Source organism: Vidua chalybeata, chromosome 1, assembly GCF_026979565.1.
Source record: "Vidua chalybeata isolate OUT-0048 chromosome 1, bVidCha1 merged haplotype, whole genome shotgun sequence".
Classification (NCBI taxonomy): Eukaryota; Metazoa; Chordata; class Aves; order Passeriformes; family Viduidae; genus Vidua; species Vidua chalybeata.
The window spans coordinates 6,234,315-6,257,616 of NC_071530.1; the positions used below are offsets into that span (position 1 = coordinate 6,234,315).

Here is a 23,302-nt window from a genome sequence, read left to right on the forward strand (position 1 = left end):
TATCCTGTTTTCTTTACAGGCCAGCACTGAGGAACCCCTGGACAAAATGCAGAACAAAAACAGAATAGAGAAAATAATTTAGAATTGAAAACATACAAGTCACAGATATAGTTTTAACAAGAAGGAGGTGGAAAGACAATTTTACTCCTCCCTTCCCAAACCTCCTGGCATTGGCTGCCAGCCCTGGGCATGCACTGAAGGCAGCATTGAGCTGCACATGCAGCAATTCTCCTCTTTGAAGTGGCTTGCACAGCAAACTGGCAACAGCAACTTCAGAAGGGAAGGTTTGTCCTTGGGGAATTTAAAATTAGCATCATAACATGCAGTGCTTGTCAGAGCAGCCATTCATCAATGATGTACCTCTGCCAGCGCAGTTGTAAGTGATCAGCAGAGCAGGAGGCAGTGGCTGAAAGCTGTAAGTTCATTTTGACCGTGCATTTGGAGGCACTGTGATATGTTTAGCTACTGGCAGAAGTGGTAATGACTCATTAATTCCACTTTTTGAGATCTCTCTCTCCTGGCTGCATGTGCAGCTGCTGTGTGCCCAGATAGGCTCTTGCGTCTCACGTACTGTGTGTGAAGTTTTAAACACAAAATACAGCCCAGGTGCTCTGGGGAACTCTGTCCAGCTCCTAAAGGCCTCCTACCTAGTGATGTCCTCAGAAGCAAAATACAAACAGTCAGCTGCATGGCAAGCCAGCACCAGCTCATAGACATGTGCCACTGAGCCACAATGACCAGCCTGAGAGGTTTAATTGGAATTAAGTCTGCACAATGCAGATACCTCCCAAATGAGTATCTTGGTAGGCATTTCACAAAATTTAAATGCTGTTTCCTGCTAGATGTGGAATCCTGCCAGGTAAGAACTACCAAAGCTGCTCAGCAGGAGAGGAGAGCAGGGTCTGTGATGTGTCTGACCCACTAACACAGTGTTAAGGTGTCAGAACAGGAGGCTTTGGTGCCACCAGGGCAGTGCTGAGTCGGGGCTTGTAGCTCTTTGTCATCCCTGCTTTCCCTTAAGTCTGTGCTTTTGTGTCTGGTCCCTCCTTCCTCTGATAGGGGAACTGAGCTTTGGCACTTTGGTGGCTGGTGGGAGGCAGGATAGCTTCACACACACCCAACTCCAACCCCAGCATGGAGAGAAAGGCAAGAAATGTTCCCAAAAGTGTATGTAGGGGGTTTTCCCCCTATTCCACCCATTCTGAACTTCTGGGCTCTGCAGCCAGGCCACACCCCACCCCCCCCATATATAAGACAAAAATAAAAACTAGACAGTCAGTTGTCTGGAGATGCCACATGTTTATTAATCCATTCTAAAAAAGGATTACAGCATTTTTATCTTGCTGTAGTACAGAATAAATAAAGCCATAAAAATAAAAAACATGTGTTAGATATTTTTGTACTGGTTCTACAAAGAGCTATATCTGCAAATAGAAAAATATAAGAACCCTTGTTAATTCATGGCTCAGTGGTTATCAGAGAAGAATGAACCTGGAAAAAGACTGGGTAAACTCTTGAGTTTGACTGCTACTGGCAACCTAGCAAGACACAGCTTTGGGAGGAGGAAAGACAACACAAGGTCAGCAAACAGGTGACCTTGGCACAAAAGGGCTGAGGTTGAGCTTGCTCTGTGGCTCATGTTTTGATAAAAAACCAATTAAATTAATTTCTATCCTACTACTCCCAGCTCCCCAGAGAGATGTCCAGTCTGCTTTAAACTCCTGCTGCAGAACCAAACCCTCCTGCATTGGCCTTGTCAGCCAATGACTGACCTGAAGGTCAGCTGTGAAGATGGAATTCAAGGTCACCTTTCACTGCAGGACACCTTTCACTGCCACACTGGGCTGAACAGGGGTTATGGGGCAGCAGGAAAGGGAAAACATCTCATTAGACACTGGGCTGCCAGAGGTGGAACAACTCTGTGCCCCAGGGAACTGATGCCAGCAGTCTTAGGAAAAGTTCCTAATTGCACGCGCACAGTGGTACCTCACCTGAACCATGCTGCCTCCCGTCCCGACCCCAGAGCTGCTCAGCTGAGTCATCACAGCCACAGGATCTGACCTGAGTCCATCTGGCAGCCACAGAGAATCCTGGCTCCTCACACAGACGTTCAGGCAAAGCCACTTCCCATCTCTTTCCAAGTTCTGGTTTACATGGACACAGTGGTGCAGAAAATAAAAGGTTCACCTTTGGTCACTGACATAAAGCCTGCTCTGGACAGTCACATCAGTTCAACAGCCTCATGTTCCCCATTCTCCTGCTGTATCATACAGCCAACTTTATTGTTGAAGAGACGAGACAGACTCCCCTTCTGGGAGCTCCTGCCCTGCACAGACCTCTCCTTCTTCAAGCGCCGCTTATTTCTCTTGCATATCCCCCGGATGTCCCAAATCCGCAGCGTGCCATCATGGGAAGCCGTGTAGAGCAGCTCGTTGTGGATCTGGAACAACAGGGTCACAGCACAATCAAACTGTCAAAAATCAGAGCAAACACAGCTTGATCCCAACACTTAAAGCCTGAGCTCCTTGCAAGAGCCAGTATAAATTATCACAAAAGCTGCTGAAGTGGCATGAGACATTACCAAGTCAGGACTCATTTCTCAGCCACTTCACAGAGCCATAAACAGCAAGACTTATTAATAACCCAGACCCTCTAGAAAAGCAATGGAGAACTAAGCCCAATGTCAGAGCAGGCTGTGGCTGGGAATTTCTGCTGGAACTGTTTTCAGACTGCTGGTTTTGATGTGGAACTTAAGGAGGCACCAAAATCCTCATCAGTGGGCAGCGGGGGGCTCAGGAATGCTTCCTTTCTCACTTCCCTTCTTTTTTTGCACTAAATTATAGTGCAAATATAAATGTATAAATTCCTCCTTCAAACTCCATTGTTCTTCAAAACCTGCAGTAATTTAACCTGGATTCACTGCTGCGGTTTCATTTCCTTTATGAACCATTTGCTGCTATTGGTAATGTTTCCAATTGCCCTTGTCCTGCCCTGGAAGCCAGACATCAGTCTTGGTGATCTTCCTGTTCCTGTGTCAGTCTGTCCACCCCATGGGTGCCCTGTGGTTGCCTGTCCATGCTGTGACAGTGAGCATCTCCCTGGCTTACATGAAGCACCACACCTCTCATCTAGCCCTCATTATTATACCTAAGATCATCTTAAGGTTGCCACTTCTCAGTCCTCTTTCTTCCCGGGTTTTTTTTTGCCCCTGTACAGTTGGAAATTCAGTTACATAGAAGAACACAAAGCCAAGCTTTGGTCTTGTCAATACTTGGGGCTGCCCAGGGTGGTTCTATCAGGTACTCCCCAAACACATCCAGATGCCCACCTGCTGCACAACAACTGCCCAGTACCAGGAGGTTGCAGTTTAAGATCATCCAGCCACTTACTAATTCAGAAGAATATACAAGAGAAAACTGCATTTATAACTTCATGTGCTTGGGATCAACTCCAAAAGGAATTTTATCTCTTCTCTTTTTCTTTTGACAGTCAGCCTGCCAGAAATTACCAACAGTGTTTCACATTGTTAATGAAAATCTTCATCCTGCACACAGTTTACACTGAGATTCCAATGCAGGGAGATGTAGATTCTTAGAGTGGCTGCCCCATCCATGGAAGTGTTCAAGGCCAGATTGGAAGGGGCCTTGAGCAACCTAGTCTAGTGGAAAATGTCCCTGCCCATGGCAAGGGGGGGTTGGAATGTGGTCCCTTCCAATGCAAACCCCTCTATGATTCCATGGTCTTTGCATGGCCAGCAAGGATTACTAATTCCTCCTGTTTTAACTATTAAATGCCAGTCTCAATTGAGCCTAGACATTATGCAAACAACATTAACTTTCAGTTTGAAGCCAGTGGCAGAAACTCCTCCATTTTCCTGGCAGGATGTGGGTCAGATATCACTACTGAGCTGCTTCAGACCGTTTGGGGATGCCATGCCCCCAGGTGGTTTGGGGGACAATGCTGTAATTATTCTGCCTGCATAAGGCAGGAGCTTCTTTTCCCCTTTAGAGCACTGCAAACACTTATCATTAGTGTCCTGTAATGGAAAGGGTCTCATGAGGCTGGAGTCCATTCTGTGCCCCACACATCAGTTCATCTGTCTCAGTTCTCATGGCTGCTTATCCAACCTGACCTGAAAAAACCCCGATCCCAGACATGGGGCTGTCCCTGGGGACTCGTTCCGTGGTTTCACTTGTCATTATTATTATTAACAAGCTTTTCTAAAATTACATACAGAATATTCAAGTATTATGCTAGAACAACATCCAATCCAAGACACACAGAACAGTCAGCCACACCAGTTCCCACAAAACAAACGAGGTTGCAATCAAAAGGAAGAAACCCCACCAAGAAATCCCTTCCTGACCTGGATACAGTTGATGATGAACTTGTGTCCTCGGAAGATCTTCTGCAGGACTCCACTCCTGGAATTGAAAGCTCTTGCACAGGCATCACCACTTCCTGTGAACACTGACACACAAACCACACAGCACAGCCAGATGTGAGCAGCCACATGAGGACAGTTCATAAAAGTTCAAAAATACACCTAAAACCAGCTCATTTTGATTCTCTCCTCAGACAATCCAGATCATTTTGCTGACCCCAGCATGCTTCTTTTGAGTTGTATTTTTTGAAACACTGAACTGATTTAAACCTGAAGTTCCTACACACACCACCATTTCACTCTGCACATGTTTCAAGTATATATTTCTGCTCTTCTCTTCCTCAGCTAGTTCCCTGCCCATAATAATTCTAAGCAGGCAATTTCTCTCAAGTCTGGTTTTAAGGATTTCCACTCAACCTTTCATTTGTTTTACCAGAGTTATTTACAGCTTTCCATCCAGTACTCCAGTGTTTCCATTACTTCTGCTGCTGCAGGAGGGGCAGGGCTGGGGTAACTAAATTGAGCATGACCAGGAATTTTGTCTATTCATCAGGTTTCCTTAGAGCACCTTACATGTTCAAAGAACAATTTCTCAACACATCAAGATGAGATCACATCAGATCCCCAGAGTGCTGCATTCAGGAATTTTAAGGCAGTGTTAATATTTAGATTTTGGACTTAGCAATATGCCCAAAAAGGAGCCCATTTGTGTGCTTTAAAGGTTACAGACTCTCCTGATAAACACTTCCCTTCAGTTAAGCCAAACTCCTCAAGTTTATCTAGACATAAGTATTTCAGAGCTGCAAAAAGCAATATATTCACTGCTCCCTGCATTTCATGTCTTTGCAAAAGCCACTAGTATGGAAAGATTTTTACAAAACTGGTGTGCCTGAAGCCAACAGATTCCTTATCTTTTGGGAGAAGTCAGGAACTGAATCTCTAAAGAGAGTTGAAAAAATTATCATGGTTGTAAATTCAGGACTACAGTAACAGATGAGAGAACTGACTATGTCCTGCCATGAGCTTTTTAAATTCACATGAAACAGCAGGGAGCTGGGCACCTCCTGGGTGCACCTCCAAGAAACATCTGGATGTGGAAAATCAATGTCACTTTATATGGGCCACTATCATTCAATTTCCAGCAGAGTCCTAAAAAAGCAGCATGTCCCACTCTGCAAAGGAGAAGCAACAAAGTAAAGCAGGGAACAGGTACTGATTTTTTCCCAGTGAATGGAAATCACTTAATTCTGTTACAGACATGCAGAGAGGAGGAACCAATTAAGAGCTGTTTTCACTATGCAGCTGCCAGTTTACATCAGCTGTTGCCATCAGAACTTTGCTTTTGACAGACATCCTTTATGTCCTTTGAACTGTCACTCTGGATTTAGGAAGTCTCCTTCCACATCTGAATTTCAAAGAAGAGCTGTTGATCTAATCCAGATTTAGCATTTAAATACATACTTATATATACTACCTGTGAAATAAACAGCAACAACAAAATAAAACTAATTTTCATTTTTTACTTAATTTTCATAGACCCTTGGGAGAACAGTTTTGAAACATTTCCCTGGAGATTTTGCAACATGAAAAAAAATATAAACCACATTAAATTTTAAATGGCTGTGCACATACTGTAAGAGAAAAATAATCAACATATCATTAAATAAATTAGATTGAGAACCAGCTGTAATATTCCCCATGCTATTAATTACACAAACAGGCTGAAGAAAGCAACTGGAAACACATTCTGATGATTTAATGCTTAGTTTTCACATCTTTCTGGACTCCCTGTATACTATAAAGTGATTTTAGAAACAAACATGTATTTTTCCTCTCTTTCTTCCACTCTATTTTCTTATTTAGACCACAAACCCTTTCAGGCAATGAGCCTTTGGGCTCTGATCAGAGAGAAAGCAGCACAATTAAGATCTTCTAACAGAAAATTACCACTTGATGGCTGAGATGTTTTTCATGTTCTTGCACTGGTGCAAATGTGACATAAACCATAACAAACAGAATTTAAATAATTTTTTCCACATTTTTGAGAGACAGTTCTTTTCTGTCCCAGGTGAACAGATTGTATTTTAAGCTACACTAGTTCCAACACTGGTATACAGTTAACATGTCTTAATAATTCTAATTCTAACAAAATTATTAGATACTGTGGAAATAAGTGATGAATGCACCACAATAATGCAAGCAATCATAGTATATAAATTAATTCTTAGTGGGAAAAATTTTCCAGAGCTTTTTTTCCTACCCTTGAAGTGGAACAATTTGATACTCCCTGTTTGACACTTTTAGTATTTTTGTATTTGATTTAAAACAAGATCTTAAATAACTCTGTGAACTCTTCTATCACACTATCAGGATGTTCTTTGCACGTCTGACTAAATGTAGCAATATTGTCTGCATTTTAATTCAAAAAAAGAGTGTTGTGGAAAAATAATGTATGTGTATGACAGGGACAAGGTGGTAGAATGAGGGGGCAGGGAGAGCTGTAGAGCTGATGGAGGTGGCATCAGATAATGAAACCTTTGTTTGAGCTAAAACTTCCTTTTCTTTACAGTTTGGTCAAGTCTCTACAGGTTGCATGAAGAGTAGGATCAACTCTGAAAAACTGCAGTTCTGGAGGTGTCATTAATGAAGGAGACAGTCCCTGTCTCCCACCCAGACATGCATGTTCATCACAGGATCAGGCAAACATCAGCTTAGCACAGATCGCTTGCCTTTGGCTAGTCTTCACAAAATCAGTGTTTTGGTTTGTGTCTTTTGCTGGGGAATGGCTGCAGGAGCAGGGCCATGGGTCGATGGAACAATTGTTCCAGCAATCCCCTGTTTAAGACCCCAGAACTGAGCACTGTGCCTGGCCTGGGAACAGCAAACATCACATGTACAGATAGCAAAGACAGCATATCCTTGAGATATGAGTTGTACAAGAACAGGATGTGAAACAAGATGAGCGAAATGAGACGTACCGAGCTGGAAGATGAAGAACTTGGCTGCAGCTGCAACCACAAGTAGGAGAAACATGTAACAATGACCCTTTATGAAATAACCAATGAGAGCTTGTTGCTGACTTTGTAGAAAGCTATATAAACTGACACGATCTTTGAATAAACTGGAGCTTGCTTATCAATCATATTGATTGTGTGCTTGTCTTCCCTCACTGCCCACGGCAGTCTTTATAATTAAAAGGGGGGAAACACACACACAAAATCATCAGTACTTTGTCTACCACTGATCATCCCAGATTACAATTTATGGTTCATTTCCCTTGCTCTGCCTACATCTTGGAGCAATAATAAGTTGAAGGTGCAGTGTAGGTGCAGACCCCCTCCCCTTCCATTTCAGCCTTCTAGCCAACTGTGGAAACTGAAACCAGCAGAAATTACAACCTGCAGGTAGGGGAGAATGGGGTAATTCTGCCATAGTGGTGAGGAGAGCTGAAATAACCATAAATTTTGAATAAATATTTTACTGGAGAAAAGCAGTAATGTGGGACTCGTGCTGAAAGGAAGACCAAAAACAAGGTTTCCTGGCTAAAATTCTACCTCTGGGCCTGGCTACATGCTAAGTTTCCAAACATAATTAAGAAATCAGTTCAGTTACTGGGTTATAAATGTAGTCAGGCAAGCATGGTGCCAGACAACTGCCACTAAACTGTGCAGGTACAACTCTGCTAACATGCACCATCTTGCATCTGTCAGCTATTTATCACCATCACACTGAGGAGCTGCCAAAAGAGAGATCAAGGCCCAGATAGCAACCACTTATTTAGTGTGAGGTATTCACTTCAAAGCTGAAGTGAAGAAATCAAAATCAGGAAAGAGCTGTGAATGTCTAAGTTAGCTTAAGAGAACCATGGCCATCTCCTTCAGGGTAGGAGAGGAGAGGAGAGGAGAGAAGAGAAGTTCTTTTTTGGGAAGCAAGTGAAGGTACATCAAGTCAAATACCAGAAGCAGGATAAGACCAAAATGACACAGAGAGGTTCACTGATCAAAACAGAGGTGCTATCTAGCAACTCAAACCCAGACATGCAGAAGGAAAGCCAGCACAGAGAAGGATTTAAAGAGGGAGGTTTGATGGTCAGCAATAGACACTGATGGACAGAAACTACTGTAAAAAGGAGGACTGAAAGTAGGAGAGCTGAGTCCTGAACATTAGTAAGGCAAGCACTGCTTGGCTAGTGGAGGAAAGTGATTTGGGGAACAAATCCATGAATGATAACAGATAATTTCCACAGGTAAAGAACTTGTGGAAGATGAGTCTAGGAGATGGTCAGAACCTCAGCAGGAAGCCTAACAGTTAGAAAGGAGCAGTGAGCATCTGATGTGTGATTCTGGTTTAGGACAGGGTGTTACACAGAGCCTACAAGGCAGCAGAGAGAGGCACAGGGCTGTGTGTCCAGCAGCAGCACTTGCTGAGGTTAAACCACAGCTACACAAACAACCTCCAGACAGTTCAGAATTTAAGCCCCTTCCCTTGGTAACAGAAACAAAACAACTGCCTCTTCATTTGTGAGAAGAGGGAGGTGGAAAATGGAGGGCAGACCTAAGCCTGCCACACGGAGTGGTGCAACAGTTTGGTACTGAATGTAAACATGCCAGAGTTGAAAAAAACTGAAAACTTCACAAGTGTTCAAAATTATTCTCCATTAACAACCTTCAGTCAAACATAAACATTGAAAAGGAGATTGGAAGGGGCTGGAGAGCACAAGAAAGGCAACTTACAGATGCCAGCGTGGTATTTCAAAGTGCTAACGCTGTGTTTGTGAGCCTTGTAGGTCTGGATCCGCTCCCCAGTGTCTACAAACCAGCACTTCACCGTCCTGTCCGCGCTCCCCGAGTACAGGTGACGATTCACCAGCTGAGGGGAGAGAAAAACACATCAGCAATGGCTTCTCAGGTACCTTCATGAAAGAACTGCACTGAAGGAACCCATCCCAAGTCACATTTTCCAACTCAGAGAGCAACAAGCTGCACCTTGAAACAGAGGAGTGGTGAGCAAACCAACCTTCAGTTCTTCATAGTCGCATCTTCCATTGACTTCTGGGTCTTAAAAACAGCCCCAGCTTTCAGAACATAAAAGTTTAGCCCATCTGCTTGTGCCAGCAGGCAGGATTCCAGGGAGCTTAACAATGCTAACCCTACATCCATAATCAGTTATATTACTAAAGCCTCAAAAAAAACCCCAGCAGTGTTGTTTCTGCAATGCATATTTGACAAGAACTCTTATCAGACTGGTACATCTTAATTACAAAAAAAAAAAAAAAAAATTAAAAAAAAATCAGAACAATTCTGAGTAACAAAAATTTTTTAAAAAAGTAAATTAAAATTAAAATCCTACACACCATAAACCAGGGTTTATGTTTAGTTTGATCACTCTGTACAAGGTCAGTATTCAGAAACACTAACTCTTCCTTGAAACTGTTCTGTATCTGCATTTCCACAAGACTTTTTAGACTGTTATTGAATGAATAAATAAGTAACTATCCTGACACAGGTTTTTAAACATCTTCAAGCAGATTGTCTTCTGCTGTGTGTTACCTCCCATCGCACCAGTCATCCTACACATTGTGAAAACTCACTGGTGTGGAGGATGGGGTTTGTTCCATATAGACAGGACAGAGAATGACAAAAGGAAGGATTGCAGCTGGGGAACAGAGACAGGGAGAAAATAACTGACCTGTGTAAGACTAGAAAACCAACGAGTTCACAATAAACAAACTACACAAAGGCTGGAAGCTCAGCAAGGAAAAATTCCATAGTGCATAGAAAAATCTGGCATTCTCTGTCTGTGTAAAGACATCAAACTGAAGATTTTCACAGCCATTGTTATGTACAGCCCAACTCCTGCTGAAAGCAGCCAGTCACTCCAACACCCAGCTGTGACTTGAGGGAAGTTTTATGTGCTTGCAGCAACCTTTGTATCAGAGGGATGGAGAGACAGGAGGGAGAACCCTGAGCCCCCACGAAGAAGTGGAATTTCCCCAAGGAGTAATGAATGGTACCTTGTTTGTCCACCAGACACACATATCAGAAGGTTTGAATGATCAGCAGTGCACAAACCCCTGATAGTTCTCTGGTATCTCCAGGAAACTAGAAAATGACAATTCAACTTGTGGTTTTACTCATAGAGCACTTTAAAGGGTTGGTGTTCCTGACACCTTAGATATGGTCCCCACTCTTTGCACACTCTGTATCTGTAAGGCTGGAATGTTATTCATGCTCTTCCATCTCCACTCCCAATCCAAAAAGGAATGACCCCACTCCCAAAAGGCATCAGAAATGAGCTTTGTACAAAACAGGATTGTGCTGTATTACAACTTGAAGCAAAAGGTATTTTAAGATATGAAGCACTGCAGAGATGGGACTGTGATAACCCACACAAGAAATGTGAGCAGGCAGACCGAGAGGCTCCCTTGCCACAGCTCCCACCAGCTCAGCTGGAGCAGGACATGCCATGCTTCCTCCCAGCAGAACCTGGCCCTCGGGAGAGATTCCATAGCTGAGCACCAGAGCTTGTAAAGCACAAACCACTGTAAAAAGCCAGCAGTACTTTGAAATGTCACTTCCTATTACTTTTAAGCTGTTTTAGCAACAGCATTAATGCTACATCTCCATGAGGAGAGAGAACGAATGGCCAGCAGCACTAACAAAACCAAGAACCACAAGTTAGCCTGAGGAAGGACTTTTAAATTTCCTGAATAGGCACAAAGAGCATTGTCATGTGCACCTGCTAAATGGAGAAGGATGCTTTGAGTTGGGATCCTGCTGCATGGTTTGTGGCCAAGTTGTTGCATTTCTTTCTTAGATGTCTTGCTAGCAGCATCAACCCACCCGCTGAGCAAGGAAAATCACTAAATTATAACCTCCCCTAGGTAAATGCCATTCTGCATTAATGGTACATTAGGTTATACCACTTCATTTCTACATTTAAGTGGGTGTATCAATGAACAGGAGAGCTGCAGCTTGCCTAGATTTGCTAATTTGTTAGATACAAAAATGTTTCAAGTTATGTAGATTTATTCAGGTACTGTATAGCATTGGGATTTTAAGAGCCTTAGAATCATAGGATGGTTTGGGTTGGAAGGGACCTTAAAGATCATCTTGTTCAAAACCCCTGCCATGGGCAGGGACACCTTCCACTATCCCAGGTTGCTCCAAGCCCCTTCCAACCTGGCCTTGAACACTTCCAGGGATGGGGCAGTCAAAGCTTCTCCAGGGAACCTGTGCCAGTGCCTCAGCACCCCCACAGGAAAGAATTTCTTCCCTATCTAAATCTACCCTCTTTTAGTTTAAAGCCATATCCCCTTGTCCCATCACTCCACAGCCTTGTCCAAAGTCCCCAGCTCTCTTGGAGCCCCTTTAGGCACTGGAAGGGGCTCTAAGGTCTCCCTGGAGCCTTCTCTTCTCCAAGCTGAACAATCCCAACTCTCTGTGATTGTCTCCATAGCAGAGGTGCTTCATTCCTCTGCATCATCTTCGCAACCTCCTCTGGACATGCTCCAACAAATCCATATCTTTCTTGTACTGAAGACTCTAGAGCTGGATGCAGCACTGGATAGGGCTGGCTTTCCAGTGTCTGAGATCTGGTGAGGTGGTTGGCACAGCAACCATCTCAATTAAATTCAAAGCCTCTGTGCTGCCCCATGAAACACTTCCATGCACTTTCCTTCTTCCCCTCACCAATTTTAGCAGGTGAGCACAGTAGCACAGGATCCTCAGTCTTGCACAGGAAAGGAAATATTAACAGGTCAAACAATCTACCAGATGCCACAGACTGAGCCTGCAGCAAAGCCGAGAGCAAAACCCAGGGCAGGCTCTGACTGTCACACAGCCCCTCATTCCCACGGCATTTTTATAAAACAGCAGGAAGTGGCTGTTAGTGAAGAAAGCCTTCAAGAGCTCTCAGCTCAGGCTGAAGTTGCAAATCAGATCTGTCTTTAATGATATGATAGGCATAATCTCATCTAAACTGATTCACATCTCCACAGCTAAGGGTAGCCCCCTTACAGTCACTGTGGTCTAGGGCACAATTCCTCTCATTCTGAGGCACATCTGAAACAGATCATGCCTTAAAACTCACTATTTCCCATCCCAAACAAGGACAACCTTCTCAGCTGCAGCCAGAACAACTCAGGTGAGATCACTCCTTCACTTGACTAAAGATAGGTCTAGCTTACAACTCAGCCTAAGCTGCAACACTTCAGATATCTGCATTTAATCTGTATTTAAAATAATAATTATCATCACTTACTGTTCCCCCAGCAAAAACACCTTACAAGCTAGCCCCATACTCTGTGGTTTCAAAATGTTTAGCAGACACAGTTGCATATTCCAATCTGTGTCTGCCCAGAAAAGAGGTAACATTTCTAAAGCTGTATTTTCCTTGGCTGGCTTTTGAGCACTTGGTTCACTTTGGCCAACTGCTCAAAAAAGCTCCTGACCACAGAACACCATGACCAGGCAAGGACACCTGTAGCAGAGTGGACAACACAGAACAGATATGCAGCTCATATACCAACCACAGAGTGGACATTTCAAACCCATGTAGCTTCAAAAACATTAAAAACCTGACAACAGTTTGTTGCCCAGTTCTAAAGCCTCAGCCAGACAGCAGAAAAAAAAAAAAAAAAAAACACTGCATTGATATTCACAATTCTGGATTGTTAATTTTTCTCATGAGAAATTTTGCTTTGAACCAGATGAAACACTGACATGTGAATGGAGCAAATTTGTCTTAATCCTCAACCCAAAGTACTGGAGATGTAACTATTCCTTGAAAAAGTTCAGCCAAACTGCTTGTGAGTTGCAGAGTAATAAGTAGCAAAAGACTAGTTGTAAACACTTTAGTAGTTACAGGTCTCATTAAGAAAAAAACCTTGGTTGTAGCCCACAAACACACCAGAATTTTAATCAAGAACAAATTATCACATCCAGGGTTGGTCTCTCAAGACAATCACAACCCTATTGCTTCACAAGCTTGGCTGAACTGCATAAATACAACAGCTTAAGCCAATTTCTACCTGTAAAAATGCCAAAATTATCTGCAAAAGAGCTGTTTAGCAGATAGTTCAACCTTATAGGAGTGGACTTTGCCCTCACAATTAACCTTTGCTATGAGAAACAGTTTTTGGAGAGCCAAGGAGAGCCAATGGATTCTCCAAAGAGATTTGGACACATCCTTTTGCTGAGGGTCACTGCACTCAGACTGGCCCTCAGGAACTTCAGGATGAGTTCACATGAGCTCACATACCCCATCACCAGCTTATTCTTCTCGTGGCGGTCAGTGTTCCTACCATCTGGAATTTGAGTCTTCTGTTCACAGCCACTTCTAAGTCAAAAATCACCATGCTGGCCCAATCTCAAGATACAACTATGTAAGCCTTGGGCCGAGTTAAGAGTTTCAGGATCCCATTCAAACCACATCCATTTTAACGAGCTAACAAACTCCCTGTGGGCAAGAAATTGTTGGTGGTTTTTTTTTTGTTTTGTTTTTTTTTTTTTTTCCTGAGAATCCGTTTAGAATGAGCTTTCTGGGCTGGCTGTTAAGAGAATGTTTTTCAACTTTTTTACTGCAGTGCAAAGTGATGGCCCCATGTTTTGTTCTTACAGGTGTTGTACACCTTCACATTCTGCTCATTCACATCTTCATCCTCTGACGCAACAAGCACAAATTGCAAAAAATATGTGCACTTAATTTAACTGGTATGGCAAGAAGACATTTCTGTCCCTGTGATCACAACAGTTCAGCACATTAACAGAGTTCAAGCAGCAGCTTTGTTCAAAGCACTCTTTTCTTCTAGGCAGCTTTAAAAGGCAACTGAAGGGAATGGTCCAAACAAAGGAATTTTTGCAGGAAAACCAGAAGCAAGTCCTTGCCCACTCATGTTCATGTTCTTCAAAAGGGAGTTTTCTTGCAAGAATATTTGCAGCAGGATCCAAGCTAAATTCCAAGCTGGATCATTTCTCTCTGCCAGCTTTTAGCAGCACAATTTTGATAAATACTCAGAGGCAGAACAATCAGCAAAGGACAAAGCAATCCTTGTGAACAGTTTGCAAAGCTACTTAGGAGAGACATTTAGAAAAACACACACAAGTAAATATTTAAATCAGGGTTATTCAACCTATCACAGGCAGACACATTAATGAAAATGCATATTTGATTATTAATTACAAATACTGGTCTCTAGCCAGGCCTGAAATTTTAAGTGGAAGAATGAGCATGAGCTATGTGGTTACACTCAGCCCACCCTTGCTTTTTCCCATCACTTCCTATAAAATCTCATTACTGGCTCTTATATGAAGAGGGAGCTCCCAAAACAGCTGCTGTACTTTGTCTGCCAAGCCATCAACACACTGCAGGAGGAGGAGAGTGAAGAGTTCTGGCTGCTCCACTGTGAGTTACCTTGCCTGACTGGGAAAGTCAAGTAATCAATGCTGCCAAAGCACCTAACATGGACACAATTCCCACAGCAAATAGAAAGTCTCCCAGCAAAACCTCTCTCAGCCCAATTTAAATGGTGGAAGGAGCAGAAAAGCTGCATTATCACAAGCTGCAGAACTCCTTTGGCAGCAGAGCAGACACAGTGGGTTCAGCTGGTCTCCTTCACCAGACTGACCCCCAGAGAGCAGGATGAGCCTGGGGAATAGGGCAGCTCAGCCTCATCACTCCCCTGCCCAGAGCCACCAAGGACAGGGCACAAGGGAAAGCCCAAAGCTCACCAACACTTTCTGTTCTGCCATGCTAGATGAGACTTGTTTCCAGGCTCCTCTACTACCTGGCAACAACACTTCAAAGGATCTTGGAGCAACTAGGGAACGCTCAAAATCTGAACCTGTCTGTGGCATCACCCCTCTGCTTTTCACACACCACCACTGCAGCAAGCAGGGTGGAAAACATGGGTGTGCTTTATGGCTATCTACCCAGAAAACTCCCTCAAGTAGCTCCAGGAATTTCCATTTACTGCTACAGCAACACTATTGGTGTTTACTGTAAAGTAATGGGAGATGACTGGAACAGGCCAGACCTAATTTGCAGCAGTTCAGAACATCCTGGGGCATTCCCATCAATAACAGCTTTTTAAAGTTGGGGAAAATATGGTCTCAATATCCAAATTTTTCCTGATCTGTGTCCAGGATGAGAAATCACACTGAGCATTTCTCAAACTTTTTGAAAGGTCATCCTCCCTTAGGGATCTTTATTTTAATAAATAAAATGAAAAGAAGTCTTCTTTTTTCTTTCCCTTTTTTTTTTCTCCCCGCACAAGCATTGTACCACCCAGAGAACAGGTAACTGCCTTCAATTGCTCAGCTCCTCCAGGACAGCAGAGTGAAAATCTGATGTAATTAGTAGATCACTGCTGCACTGAAGAAAATGAATTCCTGTCAACAATTAAAACTTCTGGCTACTGTGGGCAACACACAACTACCTCCCAGTCCTTCCAGACCCAGGGTTTGAAAAATACCATCCCAGCTCATTGCCACGGATTCCAACATTGTCACTAGGAAGCCTGAGGCAAAAAAGGCCTCAAAGGCTTTCTGAGAACAAAACAAAAATAATAATAAAAAACACACCTCTATTCAGGAAGTTTCCTTTCTGTTGAAACATCTTTGTATAGATTCTGGTGATTGACCCCTTTCTAAAAGAATGAAAATACCATGTGGGCTGTGCTGAGTGGCAGCCAAGTGGAACAGAAGGGATAGTGTTGAACCCAGAAAGGCAGAGGGAGGAATTAGGAAAGATCAACAGCCTAAAGTTATTCAACAGCAGTGACTGCTTAAGCTGGGATAAGTTGGAGAGGCCTGGACACTAAATGCTCTCTGCAGGGGCTGTTTGTACCTCAGCTGGACCCTCCCAGCCCCAAACATTAACTGGTGATGAGAGAAGAGAGGGGCTACCAGTCACTCAAGAAGATTTGGCCAGGACTGCTGCCAACACAGTCTTGGCAGCAGCTACAGTCTTGTGTACTCTGAATTGTTCAGGTTTTCCAAATAGATGTATTGGTTTTGCTTTTCTTCTCCCCTACAAGAAGTTCTGTTTGTTTAAAGCCATTGCTTAACTCTGTGCTCACAGGCATTGCTCATTCCTGAGCATTCAAAGGGCGTAATTGAATTTCCCAGGCTTCTGGGAGAGGGTCAAGCCAGCTTTGTGTAACAATTTTTGCAAGAACCCAATTAAATTAAAGCAAGCTCTGTTGTTGCCAATCTGTGCCTTGGAGAAGGATTACAATTAAACAACAAAACATAGCGTGACACTAAGGATGACACTAAGGACAGCAACAGATTTACTTCAGCATCCTCAGAGTACATTACCACAATATCATAAAAACAAGATTTAACACTGAGAATTTACCCAAGCAAGACAAACATTACTCCAGGGCAATATGATATTGTGTGGTTTTTTTTTTTTTTCTTTTTCTAAAAGTGAAGGAAAACAGAATTCCTTTAGTATTCCCAGGTTTTTAGTCTTCTAGTGTCAGCTGTGACTACCTTATTTAGAAACAAAGGCAACTTTTATTAAACAGCTATTAAAGATACATCCTGTAGCCTCTGTAAGGGAAAAACACTTATGGACAACAAAAACAAACAGGGAGAGCAGGGAGAAAAACAACTGTCATTAACTTCAGTCAGACACATCCATGTATAAACATTTATGGCCTGAAACTGAGTGACAGACCATCATGTACTCTCTTTAAATACACTGTTAGCATTTTCCGGTGGATAATGAGCATAACTATGGATAACTATCGTTCCCCTCTTGCTTCATCTGCCTGACCTCCTCCTTTCCCCTGCAATGTTAACAAAGCTGGCAGCATTCAACAGAAAAATACTGCAAACAGAAAAACAGAGTATAGTTTTTCAGATCTCATTACATTTTTTCCCCTTTCTCCTCCATCCTTTCCTGATTTCTCTCCCCTGTGCTCTGCTTCTCTTTTCCATTTTTCTTGCCTGTTTTCTTGTCTTGGCCATCTGTTTCTCCCTTTTTTCCTCACATCGTGTCTGTGTGGTCTTTAATGTAGGATTTCTTTCAGCTTTATGCTTTCCTGTTATGTTTTGCCCACAGTTTTGGATTGGGCTGTGGGTTGGGTTTTTTGAAGTTATCTGGTTTACTGAGTGTTTTTCCCCTCCCCTTTTTAAATTACCTGACCCTGTGTTACTTGCTCAGGTTATTTTCTTCAAAGTCTGGTGATCCTGACTACACGATCCTGCTCAGATGAACAGTGCTCTCAGCACACCTACCCATGAGTTCCATGACCTAGTGGAATTTAAATAGATATTGAGCTAGAAGTTAGCCCAGGGCAGCCACTAGAAGCTAAAAGGAGATCACTAAGTGTTTTAGAGAAAGAGGGTTTGTCTCAAGAGCAAAGAGCACTTTTATTTTGCTATTAGACGGATATTTAAGCTCACCATTTACAACCTGTCTCAGAAGAGCTTCTTTATGAATGAAAAGACAACTGAGACCCACATGAGTTAAGACACAGACGCCCAAAGGCCCTCGAGGAAGCCTCTGCCCTTACCTCTAAGCAAATTACTGATCCTTGGTGCTCTTTGAAGACTTTCAGCTGCTCTCCAGTGACAATATTCCAGGTCCTGATGGTGTAATCCGTGCTGCCAGAGAACAGCTCCCTGTTTGGTGCATCAAGTATAAGGCATAAGACGGCCCCAGTGTGTCCCAGCAGGGTCTGGTAGCAGCGCCCGCTGGACACCCACCAGACCTTCACAGTGCAGTCCGTGCTCCCTGTCACCAGCAGGTCCCTGCTCACTTTCTCCTCCTCCTCCTCTTCCTCCTCCTCTTCTTCCAGCACATCCCTGGAGGAATAGTGAGCTAGAGTCAGGACACAGTTGCGATGGCCCCGGAATTCCTGGATTTGTTTCTCCTTGTCCACGCTCCAGCAGCGGGCTGTCCTGTCATAGGAGCCACTGAAGAGATAGTCTTTAGCAACCAGGATTCTGCAAAAAATGAAGTTTGTGTACGTGAACAGGATTGTTCTTTCTTCATAACCATCTTTTGTCACTATTTCAGTGCCAAGTACCCCAAAGTACGAAACAGTAGCATGAACATAACATCTCTGGCATTTTTAAAAATCAAACACTTTCCTGTTTCTACTTTTAAAATTGAGATCGCTCATTCAGGTAAATTGATGCAGATATTTTTACATTGTCGCATTGTAACTTTGTGCATTTTGTTTTGCTAAAATTCCTTCCAGCAAGGAATATGAACTTTCGTAAGTTATATATAATACCTAGAAGTTTGGTTTGTTGTTAGATTTGTGTTTGTTGGGTTTTTTTAATTAGCTAATTCTTGTTAATTATTCATTAATATTTCTTTATAAAAATTATTTTAAAACAGACCTGTAACAATAGCTTGGAATCAAAACAACAACAAAGCAACAAAACAACATTCCAGGAATCTGAACTGTAATTGACAGTGTGCAAAATAACCATCTTTCCATCATCAAATAAGGAGAGTGCAAGAAAAAAAATACACTTAATTTCACCTAGCTCAGGATCTCAAAAAAGGTAAAGCATGAGCAGTCCACTTATCACATAACTGAAGAGCAAACCAAAGATTGCACCTCAGGAATTCAACTTCCTGGGCCTTCAAAATAATGAGTTGTAGCTGCACAAACATACAAAACCAGAAAAAACTCTACGGTTCATATTTCCAAACCAGAAATAGGAAACATCCATAACCTGTGTTCTTTGTCAGCTGAGCTTGGTCCTCTGGAACCTTTCAAACAGGCAACAAAGTCATATGAATGGGGAACACATTTCCCATTTGCTGATTCAAGCAGAAATAAGGCCTGTGCCAAAACACAGAACCAGCCTTCCTAACTATTTACAGAATCTCACTACACATCATATGTGTTTTGAGTTTAGAAAGGAACTAAAAAGCCCACACGCCCACCAGAAAAGAGATGTTAAAAAAATACCAATCTTTGACTGCTCTATTTGCCATTAATTAAATCCAGTCCAACTATTAATAGGCATTTTAAATGGAAAGACCAATCAGTCACACACAGTAAGTTTATTATTAAACTTCATTTGCCCAAACAGGAATAATAATTAAAGAAAAATCCCTGACTTTATCCCTCTTGCTAACACAAAAGCTCGACAGGATGTTTTTAAACCTATTTATCAGCAGCATCTGTTATCAATTGGATCATTTCTTCTGGAATTTCATTCCTAGCCCTGGATTCCATTCCCCTGCTGTGTGCCTTTCATTTCTCTCCTATCTGTGTCAGCAGTGTTGCTACAAAAACTAATCATTGCAGCACAGAACACGATCTCAGAGGTTTACACAGCCCCTTTTATGAGTGCAGTAATGGGGAACTGCAGGGAAATGATAAAGTGTGTGATAACAGATGACAGGAGCACGAGGGGAGAACCCCACCTGTTGACAATTGATGTGTGGCCTCGGTAAATGGCCAAGCACTGCCCGGTCACCACGTCCCACTTGCGAATGGTGTGGTCAGCACTGCACGTGAAGGCAGCCTCGTTCTCCAAGTGGCAAAAGGTGATGTAGCTTTCATGTCCTAGGAATAACAAAGGAAATCAGTCACTGTGCACGCAGGAAGGACAGACTAGTCCAGCTCTTCACCTTAACCAAAATAAAAATACAAACAAATGTACCAAAACTCCAGTTTTAAATGCACTGCTGTGCTTTTCACGTTTAAAGATTTGTGTAAAACACAACCATTTCAAGTCACACTTGAAGTGCCAAAACCCCATGTGGCAGACAAGTTCTGGTGCTGGTCTGGCCAAAAGCAGCCACCACACGAGTCTGCTGGTTGTGCTGTGGTGGAGCTTCGAACTGCATTAGAGATACAGGTTTATCAGTAATTATAGCTTGTAAAATTAAAATTGACACGACAACTGCGTGCGTGCATAATTATAAAATACATTCAATTATCTGATTCGACTAACAGTTCTCAAACCACCCAGTCCAATCTTCCTCAGAGTTTACCCCAGACACTGATTATGGCAGATTCCATAATAATGAATGCTATCCAATACATTTCTCTTTCTAGTTTAAAGGAATTTCTAAGCCTAAAGCAAATGCAGCAAGTTTTCCAGAAGTTAGAACCATGGCAGGATGTGGGGAAAAAAGACAATACTCCATAGTGAAAAACAAGCAAGCAAGCAAACAAACAACAAGGAAATAACAGCAATGTGATTTCTTCTTTGGAAGAAAAAAACATTAGAAATTCCAAATTTAACAGCTTCCTTTTTTTTTGCTTTTGTATGAAAAGAACATGAGTGGGAATACAAACATCTTTAACCCATATCTAGACTCTTGCATATCCACTGTCTACAGTTTTTTTTTCTTTTCAATTACTGACATTCCAGTCTAAGGATAATATTTTTTTTTTAAGATGCAAAATGAACTTAAATTGAAAAAGCCCAGCAATTAACATTTCTGTGCATCAGATGAGGAGGGAAAACAGAAGTAACCTATTTAGCAAGGTTCCTTTCCAGGCTTCTGGGTCAAGAGGTTCTAAATAAACACCACCTGGAAATGAGATGATTAAAAGGACCAAAAAAAAAAGAGAATAAAAAAAAGTCAAATTTTTTTTTCCACGGGGTAAAACTGGGCTTGCAGAAAATGACATAGGTCAAACAACTTCACACACCCTGAGATAAAAGCATCTGTGCATTTGGTAACCTGTTTTGGGTTGAAACAGCTCCTGCTTAACGCTGCTGTAATAAACACCAAAACAAGCGTGATTTTGGCTGCCCGGCAGGGACTGAAAGAGACCAGAACACGCTGTGTGGCTTGTGCCATCCTTCAGACCCAGAGCCCAGGCGAAAAGCAGCTGCCGTACCTTGGAAGTGCCCGTGGCACTGGCTGTCGGCGGTGCTCCAGAGCCGCGCCGTGCCGTCCTCGCTGCCCGTGAGCAGCCGCTGCCCGTCGGGGCTCAGGCTCAGCCAGTTGATGCCGCCTTGGTGATCCGTGCAGACCTTCACGGCCGAGCCGCTGTTCCCCATCCCGGCGCGGATCACGGGCGCTTTGCAGCCCGCGGACCGCGCTCCGCACCTCCGGCCGTGCCCCACAGACCGACTCCTGCCATTACCTCAACTCCCAAACATCAGCACGGCAGTCCGGGCCCCTGCACAGAGACACAAAGGGGGAACGGGGGAGAGCGCGTTAAAGCATTTCATCTCCCCGTGGCTGCATCGCTTGCTCAGCCAGCGTGAGCTGAAGCCACTGAGCGCCCGTTTCCCCGCGGGATCCCAAGCCCCACGGCGGCAGATGGGCGCACACGCTGCCCGCTGTGCCCTCTCCACGGGCATCGGGGCACTTCCAGCCTCCTGGGGAGACTGAGCCCGGGCGGCGGTACCGCTACCTGGTGCCCTCGCCGAGGCTGCTGCTTTTTAAGCAATCTTAGGACTGACTTTGGGCACGCCGAGGAGGCGACGCCTCCGAGAGGGGAGCTTGGGCTCAGGCGGCCCCCAAAGCCCCGGGCTGCCGCCATCCCTCCCGCACGGTCCCTCGGCATCTCGGCACTCACCGCCCCGCGCACGGCTCCGGCGGAGCGATCCCGCACTCGCGCTCCGGGCAGGGGGAACCTCCTCCCGCCGGGGCACCGGAGCCACCGCCGGGCCGAGCACAGGGTCCCCCCGACCGCCTCCGCCCTGCGGGGAGGCGGGAAGGGCTCCCGCCGTGCCCCCCTCAGCCCACCCCGGGGCGGGCCCTCACCCCCCGCCCCAGCCCTGCCTCCATTACCTCCCGCTCCACGTTCGAGCCGCTTTCCCCCGCGGCGGCCGCCTCGCCCCGCCCGCGCAGCTTCCCCGGTGTTGCCGCTCTGCGCCTCGTCCTCCGCTCCAGAGGTGCCCGGCAGCGCTGCCCCTCCGGGACGGCCTCCGCCCGCAGCGACCCCCCCTTCCCGGGGCAGCGGCCTCCCCGCCTCCCCGGGGCTGCAGCCGCCCCTACCGCAGCTCAGTCTCCCGGCGGTAGGGGGTGGGAGGGGGTCTCGTTAACAACCGCACTGCAGCCGGAGCAGCCCGACAGCACCCCCGCATCCGCGGCGGAGCCCCCGGGCTCGCCCAGGGGGAGGCAGCGCTTCCTGCGGCACCTTCGCCCCTCAGGACGCCCGAGGGCAGCGGCATTTCCTTCCTGGCTTCTCCGGTGCCTCCCGGGGGACGCAGAGGTTTGTGCTGGCAGCTGGGTTGAGGGAAGCCATCGCCTTTTGTTCCCCTTCTCGCCTCTCTCCCTGGGCGAGCTCCTGCCACGTTTCTCCTCAGGAGCCCCCCAACAGGAGCCCCAAACCCGCTGTCCCGCTTTGCCCCGATCCAAAGGTTTTAGGGCTCTTTCTAATCAGTGCAGCCCCTTGCCCTTCCACCCCCTGCACGCCGTGGGCACGGCTTTGGTGGTGGGCCCCAGCTTTGTGCTGCCACAGACCACCTGGCCAAGGGCTCTGACAACACGGGCTACAGGGTTCTGTCCCAGCGTGGTGTAATTAAATGTAGGAAGGCTAAATCTCCTGGGCAAAGTAATGTGGAGAGGCTGAGAGCTCCCAGCAAGGCAACAGCAGGGTCCAACGTGGATCCCCCCTCAGCAAGAAAAGGGAGCTGCTGCTAAATTGTAGCTAAAAACATGTTGGCAGGGATAGGATAGATAAATCACAAAACTTACTCTCCTACCTTCTGCCCCATTGGATCAGAAAAGCACATTTTTGTGTCAAACCCCCAGCCCCCCGGCTCCATTTCACACCCTTGGTGCAGTATCGGGGTTCAGCAGGCGCTCGCTGACATTAAGGAGGCTCCAGCCCTGCTCTGGCACGAGGTGCCCCAGCGTGTGGGGGGACAGAAATGCGTGCGTTCAATGGATAATTCCCGGGATGTGCTATTTTGCACAGCGCCTTCTGGCAAAGGCTAAACGGGACTAATATGTCACACCCAATGTAAA

General features: G+C 44.7%; 1 protein-coding gene across 3 annotated transcripts; it reads right to left on the bottom strand.

Moving 5' to 3' along the window:
• Window positions 1-1,279: 1,279 nt before the first annotated feature.
• WDR86 (WD repeat domain 86) lies at window positions 1,280-22,454 on the bottom strand. Of its 3 annotated transcripts, XM_053961311.1 has the most exons (8): window positions 21,906-22,041; window positions 21,219-21,503; window positions 19,787-19,928; window positions 18,103-18,342; window positions 17,910-18,018; window positions 9,118-9,253; window positions 4,367-4,470; window positions 1,280-2,440 (listed from the first exon to the last, which is right to left on the bottom strand). In XM_053961311.1, the coding sequence occupies exons 2-8, from the start codon at window positions 21,379-21,381 to the stop codon at window positions 2,222-2,224; spliced, it is 1,113 nt and encodes a 370-aa protein (XP_053817286.1). In that variant the 5' UTR covers window positions 21,382-21,503; window positions 21,906-22,041; the 3' UTR covers window positions 1,280-2,221. The 3 variants fall into 3 exon arrangements, with proteins under 3 accessions (XP_053817286.1, XP_053817277.1, XP_053817266.1); XM_053961302.1 differs by lacking the exon at window positions 21,906-22,041 and adding an exon at window positions 22,121-22,454 and having other exon boundaries at window positions 17,910-18,342; XM_053961291.1 differs by having other exon boundaries at window positions 17,910-18,342.
• Between the last annotated feature and the right edge of the window lie 848 nt (window positions 22,455-23,302).

Excerpts from the sequence above, each read along its gene's own strand:
- WDR86 (XM_053961302.1), bottom strand. The coding sequence starts at position 21,381 with ATGGGGAACAGCGGCTCGGCCGTGAAGGTCTGCACGGATCACCAAGGC. Across the intron at positions 9,254-17,909 it reads GATCAGTAATTTGCTTAGAG|CTGGTGAATCGTCACCTGTA; the intron begins GTAAGGGCAGAG and ends CTCTCCCCTCAG. Across the intron at positions 2,441-4,366 it reads TCATCATCAACTGTATCCAG|ATCCACAACGAGCTGCTCTA; the intron begins GTCAGGAAGGGA and ends CTGTTGTTCCAG.